Below are 19,721 nucleotides of genomic sequence, written 5' to 3'. Positions count from 1 at the left end.
ATTTAGCTGAGGTTTTCATTTGGGGGAACCTGCAGCGATAGCACTGGTGGGATGGGGGAGGACTGTGGGGGGTGGGGGGTGGGGGGGCACTGTGGTATCAGCAAAAAAATAAACATAAGCAATATGGTAAAGGGTATGCATAACATTTTATAGTTTGTGATTATGGAGGGGATGACGGAGAGAAAGTGAAGGAGGCTATGGATGTCCCATAATTGATAAGTTCTTAAATAGTTTGTTTATAGTTTATTTGTCAAAGAAATAATCAAATATATAGTTTAATTCAAAGAATGTCCTTGAGACCTGTTAAATTAAGAAAGCATTATGTTCATCACTGGCATGTTCAACACAGGGAAGTAAACAAATGTACAGCTTGAATTTGAAAGACCATTCTTTGTTTTAAATATTTAAGTTTGTTTTTTTCAACATGCTAAATAATTGAATTTATTTTACAAAAAAACTTTCAATGAGTTTGTGTGTGTGTGTGTGTGTGTGTGTGATAAAGCATACAGAGTCGGTAGAATCTTTATTAGGAAGTTATTTAATGTTTTAATTGTAGTAACTCAACTTTTTAATGAGGATTGAGGGTCATACAAACGGCACTCATATGTATCTATAAAGTAATTAAAATGGACTTTCAAATGCTTTGCGTGTGCTTTATGTGACACAAACATCAGCATATCATATTGACACATTTTAAAGGTTTTGCATTAGTTTAAGGGGATAATATGTGAGATTATTGTGTCATTCCATACTTTTGTCGAAACACTAAACATTTTCAAACACACAAAGTGGAAACGGTTAAGCTACTGTTTTCTTCGGAATGGAACAAGAAAAGCCTTCTTCAAAAAGTTGTGACTGTTTGAGTGCATTCTTCTCGGTATGGTTCATCATTTAGAAAAACAACTCGTGACTAATGCAAGTGTGTTCGTCCTACCTTGAAGTTACTTCTTATGGCAGCAATAAAAGTATTACAGTGTTTTAAGACTCTTCAAAGCCGTCGTGACAGCTGTAATTGACCCAGGCAATGTCCCTCCAAAAATCACGGGAAGGTACGGAAGTAAAGGCGGGACATCCTGCCGTCCATCCAATGGCGACACAGGACACTGGATGTGCTTTGAAAGGTCATTCCGCACAATTCATCGGTCCCGGCAACATTGTCGAATCAGGTTAATGAAAAGTCAACTAGGTCCCGCCCTTAAAAACATGTAAGCCAATCACACACATTGTAGTTCAATAAACCTGCAACTGGTAGGTTCGTGTAACTGAAACAACATGGCGACGGGTCATTTTCAATGAAAGAGTGCGCCGTCGGACCAATGGCTGTTTAGGACGTAACCGCTGAGCTTATAAATGACAAGGTGAAAATCGGCTCATCCTACATTCATTGACTGCCGCTGTGTGCGAGACCAGCTAACCCGGGACCCTCCGTGAGCCGAAACAAACCGGTAATATTTACGTTTCATATCTCATTTTCTCCTTCATAGAAACTGTTCAAATATTGTAACTTTAACTCTACCTCGCTCTGCACTTGTCAAGGTACATGTGATACAGTCGCTGTCATTGCTAGCCTTCCTCAGCGCTAGCTAGCAAGCTAACGTTAGATCAGAAATTCAACGGTGGAAAGGTACATTTCGTGGACTGATATGTGATCTTCGTAAAGATTTCCATGCGGTATTGTTGAATCGCCGTTAACAGTCTGACAACGGGGTTGTCGTGCAGTTGGCATTGGCAGCAGGTCAGACGCCGGTCACAGCGCGGCCAAGCTGCCTTGACAAGACACTTGTAAAATGTCTGACAGTCTGGGGCCTTCCGTGCTGCGTTCTCGCCGTCTCTGCAAGGACACCCGCATCTGACTCGGACGATGTTGAGTTTTTCGCTTTTCATGCACGAATGTTAGCAACGAAGTGTATAGGACAGGGGAGCACAGTCCATGTTTCCCAGGCCCAATGTGACCGTCCGTGGCTCATTTATGACCTTCAAGTCTGCAGGCTGGTTAGCTTAGCAGATTAGCACAGCTCCGGCGCTACCCCCGTCCAAGGAAAGTCAACCAAGCTCTGCTCTCAGTCAGCCGCATAATACAGCAAATCTAACAGAGTATTTTTTTTTGCAAGTACTAAATGTTTTTTTTTGCCTTAGCACTTGCTGCACATTATAACAAAATTATTTAGATTTGATCTTACAGCAGAAACGCCCGTGCTGTATATGGTAATGGCGTCAAAATGAGGTAGTGTTTCAGCCATTCATTCTGAATCGTCTGTGGATCTTTAGCGGTTTAACTGGAGATGATCCTCGCTGTTGTCGGTGATATTGGATTAGCCTGTTGGGTGAACGGGGCACTAGCTCATTGCGATCAGTGTGTTGAAAGACGTGACCTCCATGCTGATTCTTTCATTCTGCCCTGTAGTACATATGGATTTTGTCTCGAGAGCTGTTGAATTCAAATTGATATGAACTTCACACACGAGGAATTGGGAGCCACATGTGCACTTTGACTCTGTGCCGGCAACTCGTTTACTACGTGTCCATCTATTGCTCTCAAAGCCACAGACGGTCTGTAGGGCTCAAATTTGAGCCCATCTGAAACTCAGTTCTGCTGCCCTTCTGAAAATCAATACAGCCCAGTCGTCTTGACCACCCTCAAATTTTAAGTTGGTGCAAAAAATTCTCATGTATTGTGTTTTGGCTCACTTCTGTAAACCTTTCCTACAGCAAAAGCCTAAGTATTTGTTTTGATTTCTGTCTGCTGCAGCTTCATCAACTGCACGACTTGATGTATGATAAGAGTACTGATGTAAAATATTTCCATTTTCTCCAGCATCCAGCCATGTACGCCTGCGCCAAGTTCGTCACTTCTCCTGCTGTGGTAAGTAAGCTCTACACGAGAATAAGTCCCTTTGATGATGTTTCCGTTATATCGAGGGAGTCGAAAAGTCAGTGAAGATTTGGAATTCCGATGCTGACGGCTAAGCTAAAAAGTTTTTTTTAAACATCTTCATCGTCAAGGACACAGGTACGACTGACAGCCACACTTGAGCCATGCTCTCGTGTCGGTGGCTATATAGTGGTATTTGTGTCATCTGACCCTGCACCAGTCAGGCATCTCGGTCATGGTCAGGTTCTACATTTGTATCAGCCAAGGCACGACCCATTAACCTGTCATTCAAGGTTTTTCTGAAACATTTTTACATGAATTATTTTTAATTTGCGACACTTGTGCAGAAATGCTGATCAATATATGGTATAAAATATATGATGGATATCTGAGGGCCTGTAACATGGTAATAACACTTTTGTCTTTGATTAAAAAAAAAACTAGGGTCACTTGCCATGCAGTTGTGTTGCCATATAATCACATAACACAAAATTCTTGGTATTTAGTGGCTGCTCAGAATGTGGCATTTAACCATTCACACGGTTTGAAATGTGTTTTAATGCAGTTAATTACAAAGATTATTTTTTTATAGATAATATCTGTAAGCTTCGTCATATCATATTCATATTATTGCTATATTGTAATTTATAGAATTGTATCGTTTACTCGTTTTGGCAATACACGAGTGTCAGTATCTGGTCTTGGAGTATGTTCATCCATTTTTAATTTTTCTTTTTCTCCTTGTAGCTGCGTGGGGGGTCCAGAGTCCTCGCCCGGCCAGTCTCCGTCTCCGTCTTCAACAGACCTGAAGCCACAGTGGAGAAGCAGGCAAGTCCTTCAGCTGTCCTTCGCAGTGCACTCTTCAGTTTCAAGGGAACCATTTGAATTCACCTGTAAACAAGCATGCAACAGACATGGCTTTAACAGCCTACTGAGGTTAGCTGTTGTAATGAAGGTCGTTTATCCAAGATGCCGTTAATTTGCAATTGAGTCAAACTATCATAAAGCAAGCAAACCCAGCGTTCAGGTCAGGTTGCCGTACTGACTGCTGCTCCGTGTCCTCCTTCAGGCCCTGTTGCCAGTCAGCCAGTCTGCACTCGTGACACGCGCCTTCCAGACCAGCGCCATCTCTCGGGACATCGACACTGCCGCCAAGTTCATTGGTGCCGGAGCCGCCACAGTCGGAGTGGCCGGCTCAGGAGCTGGTATTGGAACAGTGTTCGGCAGCCTGATCATTGGCTATGCCAGGTAGGGCCACTTCTTGTCATACGTTCTGTCTCTCCTGCAGGAACATGCATTTCTACATGTGAAAAAAAAAATGCTGCTTCAGAATTGTCCAAAGTTTCTAGTTTATGTACTAGAGAAGCCTACACTAGCAAACTAGCAGGCATCACATATTTTCACCTTTAGATTGTATAACTAATCTTCAAGTACTGCCAAAGTCCCACTTCCTTTCTGAGTTTACAAGTCCTCCTGAGTGATTTGGCAACTACTGGACACCCTTATGTTACATTTGAACGCATCCTCAATGCAGCTTGAGTGTATTTGGGATGAGTTCAGTGGCAACACTGACTGGTTGCATTCTTTGAGCAGTGGGAATGACAATGTGTCTAGTGTCAGTCTGAAGGACCATCTACTCTTTCTGACCTCCCTTGGGAACATCTACTCCATTCAAAACAAATTGATACTATAATGTTAATGACTGTTGAGTGGATGGTCTTGCCGAGTTCCGTGACTATCCTCGGCCAAAGCTTTAAACATCTGTGCTAACCATTTGCTCTCATTTGCTGCCTAAATTCTTTTAATCCTTTTGGTCAACTAGGCAGGTTTCGTGCGTTGCTGCCCCCATGAATTAAAAACATGTTTACAAGAGAAAATGGGTACAGCCGAACATGTTTATGTCAAGAAAGAAGATAAAATGCTTCACTGTCCTCTTGTGGTCAAGTCACCCGGGTTGGGTTTTATGAAACCACGTGGGGACATGACAATCATCCCAAATGCCTTCAGTAGATGTAAACGAGAACAAAATAGCAAACGTGTGTTCAAAAGCAAATGGCCAGGACACGAATATCAAATGAAAACTCCCGTTTTAAACTTCTGTTCAACATTTCTTATCCACCCATATCTGGATGAACAGTTAACCCCTTTATTTTTTTTTTAAGCCTGCATTGTTTTTGCAGCATTTCCATTCTTACTGTGCCCAACATGTGTAGATGGCTGTTGCTCATTGGATACTGTGCCAGCTCTCCTGTATTGTTTGTACATGGCTTTCGTCTTGCACAGTGTACTTGACCTGCTGCACTTCCTCTCTCTCTGCCCCCCCCCCTGCAGGAACCCGTCCCTGAAGCAGCAGCTGTTCTCCTACGCCATCCTGGGGTTCGCGTTGTCCGAGGCCATGGGTCTCTTCTGTCTGATGGTGGCTTTCCTCATCCTGTTCGCCATGTAAATCTCTGAAACCTGGTCTCCCACCCACCCCCCATCACTTGCCCCCCCGTTTTCATCCCAGTCTCTTTCCTTCCTTGTTTCCTCTTTCCCTCCCTTTCTTCATCCGGAGGGAGGGTTTCCAGAGCGGGAACCCAGAATGAGCTGGTTGGCCATTCCAATCAACAGAAAAAAAATACTACAGCGACAATATTTACAAAAATATTAGGGTACGAAAAGCCCTCAATCCCACATTTTTATGTTCTCGCGCTTATTTTTGTTTTGCAGAAGTTTTATGTAAGACCTCACTTCAGTTGACAGAATCTGTCCAAAATAAATGGTTGGGATAACTAAATGTCTCGCGTTTGTGTCATCTTTTGTCAGAATGAAAACCAATTGCTGCCCGTGCTTTGATGTTCAAATGTTCAATGTCAGAAGTGACTCTGAATGGCGATTGACTGGGGATTTGTATGCAAATAGCACTGTACTTGTGACATTAAGATTGTCAGAAGCAAAAGGAACTAGAACAAGAGTTGGCGAATTGGTGTAATCACTCATCTAAACTAGAGCCTCAGTTCTGAAATGAACCTTCAATACAGGAAAAAGAGGGAAAATATATTTTACTATTGGGTTGTACTGGGCTTAAAGGTTTCGATGTGCCATCGGCAAGTGAACTTTCTAGGATTTATTTCCTACTTTTAATTGTAACCTTTGTGCACATGTAATGTGCTGGTTAAATGTTTTTACCACATTGAGCCTCTTTTTGCAGGACCCAGTTGGGTGGGTGTCAATCATAATTCTTTTTTTTCCTTTCGTTCAATAAAGTGTGCCTCAAAATGTCAAATCCCTTTTTAGAAATGCGTCACAATCACTTATGAAGAGCTGTTTAGTTAACACAAGATATTTTGCAATGACAATGAGGACTGATGAGAATTCTGAGTTAATTGTTTATCATCCTTCAGGTGCAATAACCAGAAAATAAACTGATTTTTAACTCTGACCTGTACCTGGAAGTGGCATGTGGTGCAGTGTAAATGACACTCCTGACCAAATTAATGCTCTCAAACCTGGGAGAAAAAACCCTGCTATTCGGTTGTTAGAAATATATAATTTGTGGCTAGACTAGATTTTGTCGTTAACGCACAATACTATAATTAAAATTCAAATCAGGGGCTTCACACAAGTTTGTGGAGGCGTTGTTCCTCAGAGCCTTCGTGTGATACACCAGGCGCACGAACGGATTAATAGGGCAAAAAAACAAACAAAACAAGACACTTGCACCACTCCGGAACGCTCCCATTACGGTATCTGTTGGATGTAATTACTCACAAATTTGAGTGACCGACGTCATCGATTTCGAGGGCAAAAACGCTTTCATGGCACCCGGTTACCAGCGATTGCAACGTACACGGGATAAAGAATGACGACGCAACGGAGGGACTTTTACTTTGAAACTCCCAAAGCGGATATCGCGTGTTGTTCTATCGTTTAGCCACTTCACTGGCGAGAAATCAGAAGTTGCGCGGCGTCAGCGGAGCTGCATGAAAGTGTTCGTTTCCAGCGTCAAACGTTCGGACAATTTACCCCGCTAAGACCCGGACAGCCGTGTGCTGATTCGTCTTTCACGTCATCTGGAGGCGAACGAGTGGATTTTACTGGTGACTTGACACTTTTTGGGAGGTCTGGAAGGGGGAGGAAACGCACACAAGCTAACGATTCGTAGCCACCATGTCGTGGGAAGAAATATCCTGTTTTCTGGCCTCGGTTCCGTGCTCGGTGCGGTCCCTCCCGTCCACACTTTGATCTCTCTGGGCCAAACAACCGCGGCTCGCTTTCGTAACTCAACTGTCAATGCGTATAACGGCTAGCTAGCCTCAACAGAGCAAGCCTCGTACCAAGTGTTTACCTCTCGCCGCTCACCGTCGTTAGCCCCCCCCGCGCCGCCCCCGGGAGCCATGGCGGACACCTTCGCAGAGGAGTCCGACGGCGGTGCGCTTGGCTTGGGCGTCACTGCGCCGAGCAGTGGAGTCCCGCTACTGCCGACTTTGGCTAACTCTCTGCCGGTGGGACACTCGGCGACCAGCGGTGCTCACTCGAGCGTCCACCCGGCCTCGCCTCCTCTTGCCGCGGCCGCGCAGAGTGGCCTGCCCGCCGTGGTGCCTCCTCCTCCCATGTCCGCTGTCGCCGTCGCCCCGATCGGCTTCGGGAGCACCTTGAGCCACGGCTCCTCGCCGCCCATGGTGGCCGTCTCACCCACCTTGCACGCCTCCGCCCTCTCCGGCGTAGGGCTCGGGGTCGGCGGGGTGGCAGGAGCGGGCCTCCTGTCCCAGATCCACGCCACTTCCTGGGATCCGACCGTCAGCACGGACTGGGACAACGAGAAGGCTTCACAGCAGTGCATCTTGAGAATAAAGAGGTACCTAAAACTGTCGTTAGGTTGTTTTAATGTCTTCGGTGAACGCACTGAAATGTCTCGGGGGTGTTTTAAATCGAAAGTGAAAGTTTAAATGAGTAAGTTTTAAAACTTTGAGGATGCACCTATGTCTTTATTTTAGGTATCTGTTTTTTTTTTGTTTTGTTTTTAAATGCACATGTTAATGTATACTTGAGTGTGTATATATATATTTATAGTTTTACCACCGAGTTGCAGATTTGTTTACTTTTTTGCTTTTGTTGACTTCTCGTTTTGTTTTGCTTTAAGGCTAAGTAGAGAGAATGATGATTAACCGGAGTCAAAGTCGAAGTACAAGAATTCGATTTAAGTAAATAAGTAGTACTTGTAAGATTCAAATCAAGACTTTAAACTGACAAGAGTGAGGGGGAAAATGCACCTAGTGTTGTAGCAAGGGGTACTTTCCATTTCCTGTCTCTCCACATGCACCTTTCCTCACGTGGCCTTGGTTACTTCCGAGTTGGATGAGAGTTGTTTCTCCTCCTGCCCTCAGAATAATTCTTCTCTTCTAATAGCAGGGATTTTTTTTGTTTTTATTAAACACACCATCTCTGTTTCTGCAGGGACATCATGTCCATCTATAAAGAACCTCCTCCAGGGATGTTTGTGGTGCCAGATCCCCAAGACATGACCAAGGTAAAGAGGCAGGCCGTCATTTATGTTGTCAGTCCCTTTTTCGAGTGCTATGTTTCTCGTGGTCAACCACATTGTAACAAACACTGAGTGTTTTTTTGGTTTTTGTCCTTTACCAGCATAAAACACATCTTAGGAGTCCTCTTGATTACTATGCTGGGGTTTGTTTGCCAAAATAGCTGCCATATGTTTTTAATGTGATGAAAGTAAACTAATAACTGACACTGGGGGCAAGTGCAATTTGGAATGTCAATAATGATGCTACAGCTAAAATTAATGTGCAGGAAAAGGTTTAAGATGGAAAGAAATCTGTTTCAGATCACTTCCTGTCGGTTCACTTCCTTCCGGACACTTCTGCTGAAAAGTCAAGTGGCCTCGTCGCGACACACATAATAGGGCAAAATGATTTGTGAGAAGAACCACATGACACTTAAAACAATTGTCATCTCATCTGACTGCAAGTAAACAGGAAGTAAAGGTTACATTCAACGCCGGGGACAGCTTTAGTGACGCTCGCGGTGGACACTCCCTGGGACGATGCGCTGTAAAATTGCGGCCACGCAAGAAACACCTTGACAATGTTTGCTTGTTGTCGCAACTGTGCTGCGGGGATACAAACGGCGACGCTTCCTATCGCGAAATGAGCGAAAGTCTATTGAAGCACCTCGACTGTTGACTCGGGTCAGAACCTACCTTCTACCTGTTTCATCTTCAGAATGGCAGCCGGTTTCACTGTGCGTCACCAGGTGCGAGTTCACAAACTTTGTACCGGAGAATTCACAATCTGGCTTTACTTTGTGTGGCGCTTACAGAGGCAGTTTTATGGGAGGCGGCCTTCTAAATTCTTGATTTCCTTTGTACTTTTATTAGTGTATCATAGCAGTAATAAAGGTTGAGTTCCGTGATATCAGTGATATCCTCTCTGTCCTGATTGTCTTGATACCTCGTTGCCTTGACCCCCATCCTGGCTCTTTAGGGTCTAAACCGTAAAAGTCACACCTTAGGATGCAAATGATTCATTAATTCATTAATCGTTAGTCGAGTGACCTTATCGACCGATTAACGATTAATTGATCAGGGCAATTTATTTTTCCTGAGAACCTAAATTTCACAATGAAAAATGTGTAAGGAACACATTATTTAACCCTTCAATAATGTTGAGAGTCCAATGTGACCCAGTTTTACATTAGAGAGCAGTAAAAACACCCTCAACATTTATCCTCCGACTTTAAGTTGACTTCTAATAAGTCACATTTCAACTTTTTCTTTTCCAAAAAAAAGTTGTTTAAAAGTAACTTATTCTTGGTATATTATGACCATCACAGTATCTACAGGCAAATTGCTCTTTCCTGCCACTACACTGTTACAATTATATTAACTACCCGTGTAAAAATGTTAAATGAATTCCGACTCATTTAATTTAATCGATTAAATTCTTAATCAACAATTAATCGATTATCGATTAATTGTTAACATCCCTAGTCACAACTGAGTGGTATTTCTTTTGTATTGAAAGTAGAGGTCGGTACATAATTTGGGCAAACAATTTCAATTCTGTTGGTGCCGTAGATGGATTTCAGCAGTTGTCATGGGGATGACTCCACTGTCTGTCTCGACTGTCATGCTCATGTCACATCACGTAGCCTTCTCCATGACAACTCTGACTGCTGATGTGGAAGAGAGCGAGTTCGTGTTAAATGTTATGCTTTGAGAGCGACGTTAAGCGCAGCTTCTTGAGAATCTGGTGGTTTTCTCGCAGCTTGACCAAGGTGAATTTCCCAGGAAGGAGGAAGTTGTTGTTCAGAAAATATTTGATACTCATTTCACGACAGCCTGTCTGACGTCCCCTCCTATTTGTCTCCTCACTCAAATAATTTTTTCTCTCCTCTTGTCAGATCCACGCACTGATCACAGGCCCGTTTGACACGCCGTACGAGGGCGGCTTCTTCCTCTTCCTGTTCCGCTGTCCCCCGGACTATCCCATCCACCCTCCGCGGGTCAAGCTGATCACCACAGGACACAACACAGTCCGCTTCAACCCCAACTTTTACCGCAATGGCAAGGTCTGCCTCAGCATCCTTGGGTGAGTCGCTCTAGCTGCTGTGCAACTTCAGCTGGATTCTGTCAGTAGAAGTTAGTCCACTGGAGGAAGTGCAACGAAAGGTCGACAGTCTGGAGCAGGGGTCAATTACTAGGGATGCAAATTATCGATTAATTCATTAATCATTAGTTGATTGACCTATCCATCGATTAACGATTAATTGACAAGCTGTAATTTTTCCTGAGAACCTAAATTTCACAATGTAAAAATATGTAAGGAAGACATTATTTAACCCTCCAATGTGACCCATTTTTGCATTAGAGAACAGTAAAAACACCCTAAACATTTATCCTCTGACTTTAAGTTGACTTCTAATGGGTCACATTTCGTTTAAAAGTAACTTGTTCTAGGTATATTATGACCATCACAGTATCTACTGGTGAATTTATCTTTCCTGTCACTACACTGTTATAATGATATTAACTACCCGTGTAAAAAATGTTCAATTAGTTCCGACTAATTTAATTTAATCGATTAATTGTTAACATCCCTAGTCACTAACCTCTTTGAACCTAAGAGCCACTACCAGGGTTACCTGTGTGTTGGTGAGCCCTGGTCCAGAGTCTAACCACGCGGTTTGTGTCTTCCAGAACGTGGTCGGGTCCAGCGTGGAGTCCGGCTCAGAGCATCTCGTCTGTCCTCATCTCCATTCAGTCTCTGATGACAGAAAACCCCTATCACAACGAACCCGGATTCGAACAGGTAGCGTGCGCTTGTGTGTGTTTTTTATGTGTGCGAGCGCAACCGGATGAAACCTACTGAAATGGACACGCCCATTTCTTTTCTTTTTTGTTGTTATTCTAACTCGGCCAAACCGCGCCGAGGACATTTCCTGTATGGAACAATGTTTGATCTTGAACGCTGTGTCCTTAAGGTGTTGGCGGTTGCCAGGTTTGTGACTCAGACTTGCCAATTGAGTGCACCTGGCCTGCCTCCAGGCATTTGATTTCCATGTACTGTGTAGAACTGAAAGTCTCTTCCCTGTGCTGTCATAGCCGTGTACAGTTTGCGAGATGATCTTTTTCGGACGGGAAAAACTTGACTTAATATCTTTTTCTTGTGCGTGTCGTTCCTTTGCAGGAGCGCCACCCAGGGGACAGCAAGAACTACAACGAGTGCATCCGCCACGAGACCATGAGAGTGGCCGTGTGCGACATGCTGGAGGGCAAAGTCGCCTGTCCGGAGGCGCTGTGGTGAGACCAGCCGCATAATCTGCACCAATCGGTCATTTCCCTCCTCTTGATTTCTATTTTTCATTTCCTCTCTTTGCTCATTTCACACGTGTGGGTTTTTTTCTTTCTTTCTTTCTCCCCAACCCCCCAGGAGTGTGATGGAAAAGTCCTTCCTGGAGTACTACGACTTCTACGAGGGCGTGTGCAAAGAGAGGCTGCACCTACAGGGACAGAACATGCAGGTAGTTTGATTTGTTCAAATTCTTCATATCACGCATCTCTCGTTGCGTTTTTCATTAAACCTAGAATTGCGCAAAACCGAAATATCGGAATCAAAAACTGGTTTTATTTTGCGAAAAACTGTCATGGAAACGCAGCTACACTGTCTATGCATTTTTTTTTACATCGTAGTGACGCATTCAAAGCACCGCGGAAGCACGGAGGCTCTCTGCTTTTGCCCAGGAGGCCGTAAATTATGCACACACTCGCAGGTGGAGGAGATAATCCTTCTGTTAAAAAAAAAAAGAAAGTCTATCGGTCCCTTTGTTTGTCAAGGAGATTGAGGAGAGTTTCATGGTTATGCAGCGTGCACAAGCACAATAGTCCACCACAGCGAGAAACTGGAGAAAGGAAACAAAATAAGATTAGCTAACTAGCCGCTACCAGATTACTTGCCGACTACAGGAACTGCACTGATCTGATGGATTAGCACTGTGCAGTATGCTGCAGTGGGCAGTCGCAATATGTCACATCTATGTTTTTGTTTTATTTTATCTTATTTAAATATTCTTTATATATATATATATATATATATATATATATAAATATGTGTATATATATGTATATATATATATATATATATATATACATATATATATATATATATATATATATCGTTAGCCTAATAGCATAATTGCCAAAGTCATTTTTTTTGGCCAAATTGTGACATCTGCCTAACTTTACCAATGTGCTTGCTAAAAAATGTGTTTTTACTTGTTTTTTGAAAACGTTCAAATATGACTGAGGCGACCATGCTATTAGGCTAACGAGATATATATATATATATATATATATATATATATATATATATATATATATATATATATATATATATATATATATATATATATATATACATATATATATATATATATATACATATATATATATATTTTAATAATGGGATGGTTGAGGTTTTTTGTTTTTTTTTCGTAAAAGAAAAACGTGACCTGCATTGTGCTCTTCGTGTCTCAACCCCCCCCTCCCACCCCACTTCCCACCCTCCAACCAAACCACCAGGACCCATTTGGCGAGAAGCGCGGCCGCTTCGACTACCAGGGCCTGCTGGCTCGCCTCAGCGCTACCCACAGGCGGATACGAGAGAAGAGCCTGGCGGAGGACGAGCACAACGAAGACGACTCGGACTTGGACACCAGCTCCTCCGGGACGGACCCGGACAGCCAGGGCAGCTCCCAGCCTTGACCAGCCCAGCCCGGACGCTTTTTGGACTCTTGAGGCCAACAGATTAGAGGCAAAGGGAACTTCTTTCTTTCTTTTTCTTTTTTTCTTTTTTTTTTGTTGCGTTTGCAGTGGAGAGACAGGTTCGCAGGAGGTCGTTCAGCGACATTGTTTGAGGCTTTTTGACGGTCCGGGGTGTGACGTTGAAATCAAAAGTTTCTGTTCACAGATAGACGGACGGATAGACAGACAGACAGAGAGAGAGAAATTATTCATCCTCTCTTGATTTAATAAAAGAAGCAAACCATAATCACCATCCACCAGCCAAATGCTGGCTAATTTGGCTCGGAGCGCTAGATATTGAAGCTACTCGTCCAGCCAACCAGCAGTCGCCGCGACACCTAAGCTGAAACTTCGGAACTCCACCTAGCTTAAACCAGCCATCGCCACTCGTGGGTTGGAGAGTTACTTTTTTCCGCAATCACAGCTGCAACGTGCCGAACGTGAAGAAGACTGAAGACTCCTAGAACTGTAGAACCGGAGAGGTGGGCGCGGGCCGAGCAGAACGGACCTCAAGCGGCAGTTTGAGAAGCTCGTTCAGGGTCGAGGCCATGTGAGTCCCGGGTGCCTTGTTGTCCTCCGGCTAGACCGGACCACCACCACCACCACCACCACCCAACCCACCACCCGTCTCAGAACAATCAGCAGCTCAGCCGTTCTGACGACAAACCACTCCCGCGTTAGCGTGCAAGCTCTAACATAGCTTTCTAGTTCTCGTAGTGCCGTTTAATCCGTCTAACCAGATATGAAACTGTTAGGAAAGAGAGAGAGGAAAAAAAAAGACTTTTTACTACACGTTTGTCCTGCTTCTTTCTCATTCTCGTGCTGAAACTGACGGTTTATTTGCCGTGCGAGGGGCCCCGTTGTTTATTTGAAGGCCCCACTGTTTACTTTTTATTTTATTTTATTTTTTGTTTGCTGGCTGTTATGAAAAATCTTGTCAAACAAAAAAAAAAACCCATTAAACCATCCCACGCATCACATCCTATCGTTTCGGGGATAACCGAGCGGGCGTCGCCTCTCCTGTGTCACAATATGCAAGTCATCCCCGGCTCCTTCGGACTCAGGGTGCCGCCACGAGTGTGGAATTTGCTCCAGAGCAAAGTTTGAGGGCGTCATTGGCAGGCGGAGCTCAACGCAAAGACCCCTTTTTTTTTCCATTCTTCATTTCACCCGTGTTTTCCTTCCATCCAAAGTGCTGCTGATCATTCTAACTATTTCACGTGGTCCAACTGAGATTCCTCTGCCATTAGCCAAGAAAGTCATTGGATCCTCCACCTTCTGGACACAATAATAATAATAATAATAATAATATTAATAATTTAACAAAAAAAAAATGCTGGTTTAAGGCTCCTACACTGAATTATATATCAGATCTAGAAGAGCATTGATTCCTCTCAGCAGTCAAGTGTGTCTGTGTGTGTACTGTGTAGGTCCACAATGTAAATTCCTCAATTTTATTTTTTCATAATGGCGATTATGGGCGCAGAGCGGGAGGGGGGGGGGGGGGGTTGACTGTGAAGCCAACACTTGTAGGTCCTTCAGTGTACCTTCAGGATGTAGATATTCTATCGAGGTATCGTTCAATGAAGCTGGACCTGAAGTCTTCAAGGACTTCTGCAGATGAGCTAAGCAGCTTAGCTGAGACTTGAGATGAGTGACACCTGTCGTCTTGTCTGCTGTCAAAATGAACCATTTTACTTTAACTTCCCATTCCCAAGAAAAGTTTATCTGGGCTATAGGTGAAATGAATGGCTTCTCCTTCAAAATGATAACATTAATACGGTTGAAAATTAACTAATAATATAACATATGGCGACATTTTGCCTATTGGCTGTTGGATGCCAGTTGCTCTTGGTTGTACTTCCTCTGTGTCTCTCACTGTTGTCCAGTCTGAAGCACTGCGACTGGAAATGAGAGCATTTTTCCCCTGTTTTTTATGTTTGTTTTTGTTTTTAACAATTGAAACATGGTCCAGTCACAAAAGGGTTGTAACGGTTTTAAAATGGGGCGACAACGCAGGGCATTCCTTGTTATTTGTGTTGCTATGTTGAGAAGCAGCTGGTTACAGATAGTGTATTGGGATTGCCAAAACGCTCGATTGCAGCGAACTTCCTGAAGTGAAGTGAAGTGCAGTGAAGTGAAGACACTTTATCCCTGTTTGGCTGTGTTGTGTTGTACTTAAAGCAGGGTTGTTCTGTGGATCTGTAACCTGACATTACTGATTTAAGAAAAAAAAAGGAAAAAAAAAATCCATTCAATGGGAAAAATGGTATTGTACAGAGGTTTTGGAAAAGTGCTGAAAATTAAATAAAATGTTCAGTCCTGCTACATGCATGTCGTTTTTGTCTTTGATTATACCATCTCTGAAAAATTACCTCTGATTCAATTTTGGCCACATTCTCATATGATGAAACTTTGACATTCAAGTGCTCCCTACAACTCTTGCTGGATAAAAGTACAACTTTTGGCATTAAGTAACTTAACATTATTTGAATGTAATGTGTCAAACGTCAAATACATACAAAATGTGAGAGTTGTTTTATGCATATCCTGCTCTTTAACACAACTTTAAACAACCTAATTTGGTGGAACCAAGTACCTCTTGTTTCTGAAAGAAAATGCACTACCCGTGAGAGGAACTCTATAATGTCCAATGAATGAGGAATAAGCCAGGCTTTATTTCTATTGTACCATATTTCAAAAGAAATTCCATACAGCTTTGGATTCATTGCTAATCGGTATGAATTCACACAAAAACAAAGAGTAACTGACTTCACCTCATGTCCTCTGCTGTTGCTCCATGGAACTATAAGCGTTTCACAGAAGTGGCAACCTTGACTCCAATTTACCTTCCTGATAAAATTGTTGTTTGCAAAATCTGCGATTCTTTAGCTGGAGTATCGTAGGAGTGAAGTCTAGACAGCAACTGCCTTTCTGGCAAAGAGCGAGACTTTTAGTTTTCCATTTGTCCACTAGATGGCGGTTTAAGCCTTCATCTAAATTTAGATTCATTGATTATTTTTTTTTCCAGCTGAATTTTTCCAGTTTCAAATTGTCTAAATCATTAAATCCCAGTCATTGGCGCCAAACTCTGTTTCCCGCTTAACTTGACCAGTGCCCTGGTCTGCATCAAGTCTATTTTGAGGGTCATTTCCACCGCTTTTCTGACAAAATGCTCGGGAAAATTAACGCAAACCATAATTATACATAATTATCCACAGTGAGTGCGGGAGAGGAGGCGGTAGAGGATAGAGGATGGATGGATGAATTATACATAGCACAGATACAGTCATTCGTTGACCTTTTGGCTAACAAATAAGATTTTAACTACTCAAAAACTCAAAATCTTGCAAAAAAAAAAAAAAAAAAAAAAATAAAAATCCCCAGTTGTATTTTAGTTCTCCGTAGTATTATTTCCTACGATTATTATTCTAGGTAGCCTGTAACTATTTTTTTTGCTATGTTTTGAATGTATTTTTGGCATTACTGTGTCAAAGGTGCATGATTCATTAACCGATTAATTCATTAGTTCGTTTATATTCGTTTTATTCGGATTGCTTTGTTTAATTCAAGGATGCGAAATACACCCCACGATGAACTGAACTCGTCAGATTCGTCAACGACTATGCCACATCCATGTAAAAATTCCAATAGGTGTTCCCATGATGCACCTGTCCGTCTCGCGTGCTGCCAGCGCGCGCGCGCACAGAGATAGCAGAGCGGGCGGCCGACTTTGATCAGCTCAGGTGCGCATCCACGTTGCTTCGGACGACACTTCGCAATAACACCGGGTGAGCGAATCAAACGTTAAAACACCTTTTGCAGCCAAAACGGGTGTTTGTGGACTGGCCGAGTGTTGTGTTTGGTGCGTTCACTGGTACCTGTGCCTTGGAGTTTCGGTCAGGATTGTTTTTGACAAACGTCACAACTTTGTTTTCACGAGTTTTAAAGCGCGTGCGACTGGCTGCAAACAGCAATTAGCATCGCTATGTGAGTCTTTTATGTCAAACTCAGTGAAGCAAATAGGCAGTCCAAGTAAAAATGCTAATTTCGAAATAGTTTAGTCAATGCTAAAACCTTTCCTTTCAGTCTTATGCATTAGCACACTAGCTGACACTCATCATTAAACCCAAAACACGTTGGCATATCAAATACAATTTGTACGTGCTCTCATGTGAACTGCCTGACTGTATATTTTTCTATAATCATCCCCACTTTGTTGCCAGTATTACTTACCAATTCGAAATGCACATTCTGTTGCAATGATCAGATAGTCAGGGGGGAAATAAGTAACTGAACAAATGTGGTTTTAATATCACAAAGATAACGAAAAAGTTATGCAAAACAACTGATAAATCCGGTTTTCATTTTTGTTCACACAGTATCAGGCTGCACATCAAGCAGGAAGACGTGTTGTCTTGTCTCTGCAGCCATTTTAGTTTTGGTTAGAAAACAAGTGTCTTGCTTGAGTGGCTGGTTGAAATGTGGCATTTGTTGCTTTAAAATTGGCGACAAACTCTTGTCACACACTTGCTGCATCCATGATGCCGGTCTTTGCTTGCACCGCATGTTGAAACTGCACTTTCTGGACTTAAGACGTGGGCCGTTTCAGCACAATGAAGTGGAGTTATTTGCCTTACTGTTGCCTTTCTGTCATCACAAACCAGTCCCCCTGGCTTTTTTGGCTGGCCGTTCGCTCTAAACAAATACGCTGTGTATTAAATCACTTTTAAATTGCCTTGTTTTACCATTCTGATGCTCGGTATGGAACTTGACTCACTGAAAGGTGGCAGGACTTGGGTTGTTATTGTGAGCCTACCATTATGAGATACGGTACTGCTGCTGCACAGACGGCAATGACTCCAACATTATGACGACCCACATAATGTCGACACTACTGTTTCAAAATGTGTCTGTTTCCCAATGGGAACCAGGCATTTTCTGGCTTGCACTGTCCCGTTCATAACAAGCCCCATCAAAAGTCACATCTCTGTTTGCCGTGCTCAGATGGATGTGACAGCTTGAGCAAACCCTCGCGGTTTCTTATCAACTCAGTCGGGGCCAACCACAATGAAGTCGTCTGCGCGGTCTTTCGCAACTCTGAGAGGTTAAAGTTAAATCAAGACAAGTGAGAATTCCGAAAGGTCTCAACGTGACAGACGGAAGCCTGCGGAGAGCGCCGTGCCTAGACAGCGTCGGTCGGTGAGCCCCGACAAACACGCCGCTCAGTGAGTCCACAGAATTCACACAAAGCGTTTCCACGGCTGACTGACACAGGACAGCTCGTCGTGCTCTCGGCAAGGTCAAAGCGGCGTTGATGAAGTCTCGCACGCTCCGATATCCGAGCTCAACCTCCCACCCCGCCGTACTCCTGCTCCTTCTGGGTTCTTGTTGGACCACATACCAGTCATGGTTGTTCTGAGCCGCTTCCCCCAGCTCAGTGACTCAAAGTTTCATAGTCATATCTGCGCTGTGAGATCAGCTGTGAGGCCTTGTTGTGAAGAGAAGTCTCTCTTACTGTAAAAAAAAATACAAATTTGCTGAATTACAGCGGGCGGAGACGCGGTGTTTGTTGAGGGACTAAGTTCTCTGCGCTAAATGAAGTTCCAGACGCTTTCTCCCGTTTTGCGTCATTATATAATATTCATCATCATTGTTTTACTTGATTGATCGTTGGCACCCGAAAAAATGTCAACAATGGTGATTTGCTGGTGTGAACGTACCCGCCGATGACTTGGCATTGCTTAGATATTGTGTCATTGAAATCTCATTCCACAGCGAGAAGTTTTCTTTCATGCCGCTTTAAGCAAGATTGCCCAGGATTATCTCACCAACAGGACGAGCAGCATAACTTAAAGATAGCGACGGAGCATTGCTTCTGGTAGCCGAAAGCGACTGTTTGCCTCTTAAAGGCAAAAGAGAAACAGCCGCGGATGCACATGATGGAAATAAGTCAAAAGTCATTGAAGCATCTGTCTTAAAGGACGATATATCACATTTAGGTTCTGGAATCTCCCAATCTTGCGTTTTGAGTTTATTAAATGGCCAATAAATAGAAAGGCAATAATTACTGAGTGGAAAATAAAGAACTTCACATAAACATCGAGTCAGTTATACTCAAAATTGTTTAAAGATTGTCATTTAATTTATACTTTCTTTCTTTTATATTTGATATTCTAGCACAGAAAAAGGGCTGTTAGACACTTTGGCACTTGCACCCAGATCACCATTCTCCCAGTCAAACCTCTTTAATTAGATTAATTAGAATAATAAAGCTAAAAGAATTTGTAAAAAATAATTTTAAAGTTAGTCAGCTATTACATACGTCACACTATGACCAGTATTGTCTTCCTTTAATGCAGGACTCGGAGGTGTTGCCAATAAACAAAACAAAAACAAATGGGCAGGTCAGCTTCATCTCAGTCCGTCCCTTCAATTGTTGCATTAGGGCAGCTGAGGGTGTCCACGATACATGCAAGACTGGGGAAATGTTTTCTGCCGTATGATGTCAACTCTGAGAAACTTTTTAAAATAATAACATATATAAAA

General features: G+C 43.0%; 2 protein-coding genes and 1 long non-coding RNA gene across 3 annotated transcripts; 2 read left to right on the top strand and 1 right to left on the bottom strand.

The window, feature by feature from the left end:
* The first annotated feature begins 1,295 nt into the window (after positions 1-1,295).
* Positions 1,296-5,648, top strand: atp5mc1 (ATP synthase membrane subunit c locus 1). Its single transcript, XM_076023637.1, has 5 exons — positions 1,296-1,445; positions 2,816-2,863; positions 3,620-3,700; positions 3,942-4,120; positions 5,204-5,648. Exons 2-5 carry the CDS (start codon positions 2,825-2,827, stop codon positions 5,316-5,318), a joined length of 414 nt encoding a protein of 137 aa, XP_075879752.1. The 5' UTR covers positions 1,296-1,445; positions 2,816-2,824; the 3' UTR covers positions 5,319-5,648.
* LOC142886611 (uncharacterized) lies at positions 3,579-4,024 on the bottom strand. The gene is made up of 2 exons (XR_012926437.1): positions 3,889-4,024; positions 3,579-3,763 (listed from the first exon to the last, which is right to left on the bottom strand). It is a non-coding gene; the product is annotated as an uncharacterized LOC142886611 (long non-coding RNA).
* Positions 5,649-6,784: 1,136 nt separating the features above from the next.
* Positions 6,785-15,500, top strand: ube2z (ubiquitin-conjugating enzyme E2Z). Its single transcript, XM_076023636.1, has 7 exons — positions 6,785-7,709; positions 8,309-8,381; positions 10,274-10,461; positions 11,070-11,181; positions 11,560-11,672; positions 11,803-11,893; positions 12,951-15,500. Exons 1-7 carry the CDS (start codon positions 7,249-7,251, stop codon positions 13,131-13,133), a joined length of 1,221 nt encoding a protein of 406 aa, XP_075879751.1. The 5' UTR covers positions 6,785-7,248; the 3' UTR covers positions 13,134-15,500.
* Positions 15,501-19,721: the final 4,221 nt, after the last annotated feature.

The sequence above is a fragment of the Nelusetta ayraudi genome, unplaced genomic scaffold, assembly GCF_046127955.1.
Source record: "Nelusetta ayraudi isolate G7.1 ecotype Tasmania unplaced genomic scaffold, CSIRO-AGI_Nayr_v1 ptg000016l, whole genome shotgun sequence".
Lineage (NCBI taxonomy): Eukaryota > Metazoa > Chordata > Actinopteri > Tetraodontiformes > Monacanthidae > Nelusetta > Nelusetta ayraudi.
Note: the sequence above shows the minus strand (reverse complement) of the source record. Positions and strands in the feature narration are given on the sequence as shown.

Excerpts from the sequence above, each read along its gene's own strand:
- ube2z (XM_076023636.1), top strand. The coding sequence starts at position 7,249 with ATGGCGGACACCTTCGCAGAGGAGTCCGACGGCGGTGCGCTTGGCTTG. Across the intron at positions 8,382-10,273 it reads ATCCCCAAGACATGACCAAG|ATCCACGCACTGATCACAGG; the intron begins GTAAAGAGGCAG and ends TCCTCTTGTCAG. Across the intron at positions 11,182-11,559 it reads ACGAACCCGGATTCGAACAG|GAGCGCCACCCAGGGGACAG; the intron begins GTAGCGTGCGCT and ends GTTCCTTTGCAG.
- atp5mc1 (XM_076023637.1), top strand. The coding sequence starts at position 2,825 with ATGTACGCCTGCGCCAAGTTCGTCACTTCTCCTGCTGTG. Across the intron at positions 3,701-3,941 it reads AAGCCACAGTGGAGAAGCAG|GCCCTGTTGCCAGTCAGCCA; the intron begins GCAAGTCCTTCA and ends GTCCTCCTTCAG. Across the intron at positions 4,121-5,203 it reads CTGATCATTGGCTATGCCAG|GAACCCGTCCCTGAAGCAGC; the intron begins GTAGGGCCACTT and ends CCCCCCCTGCAG.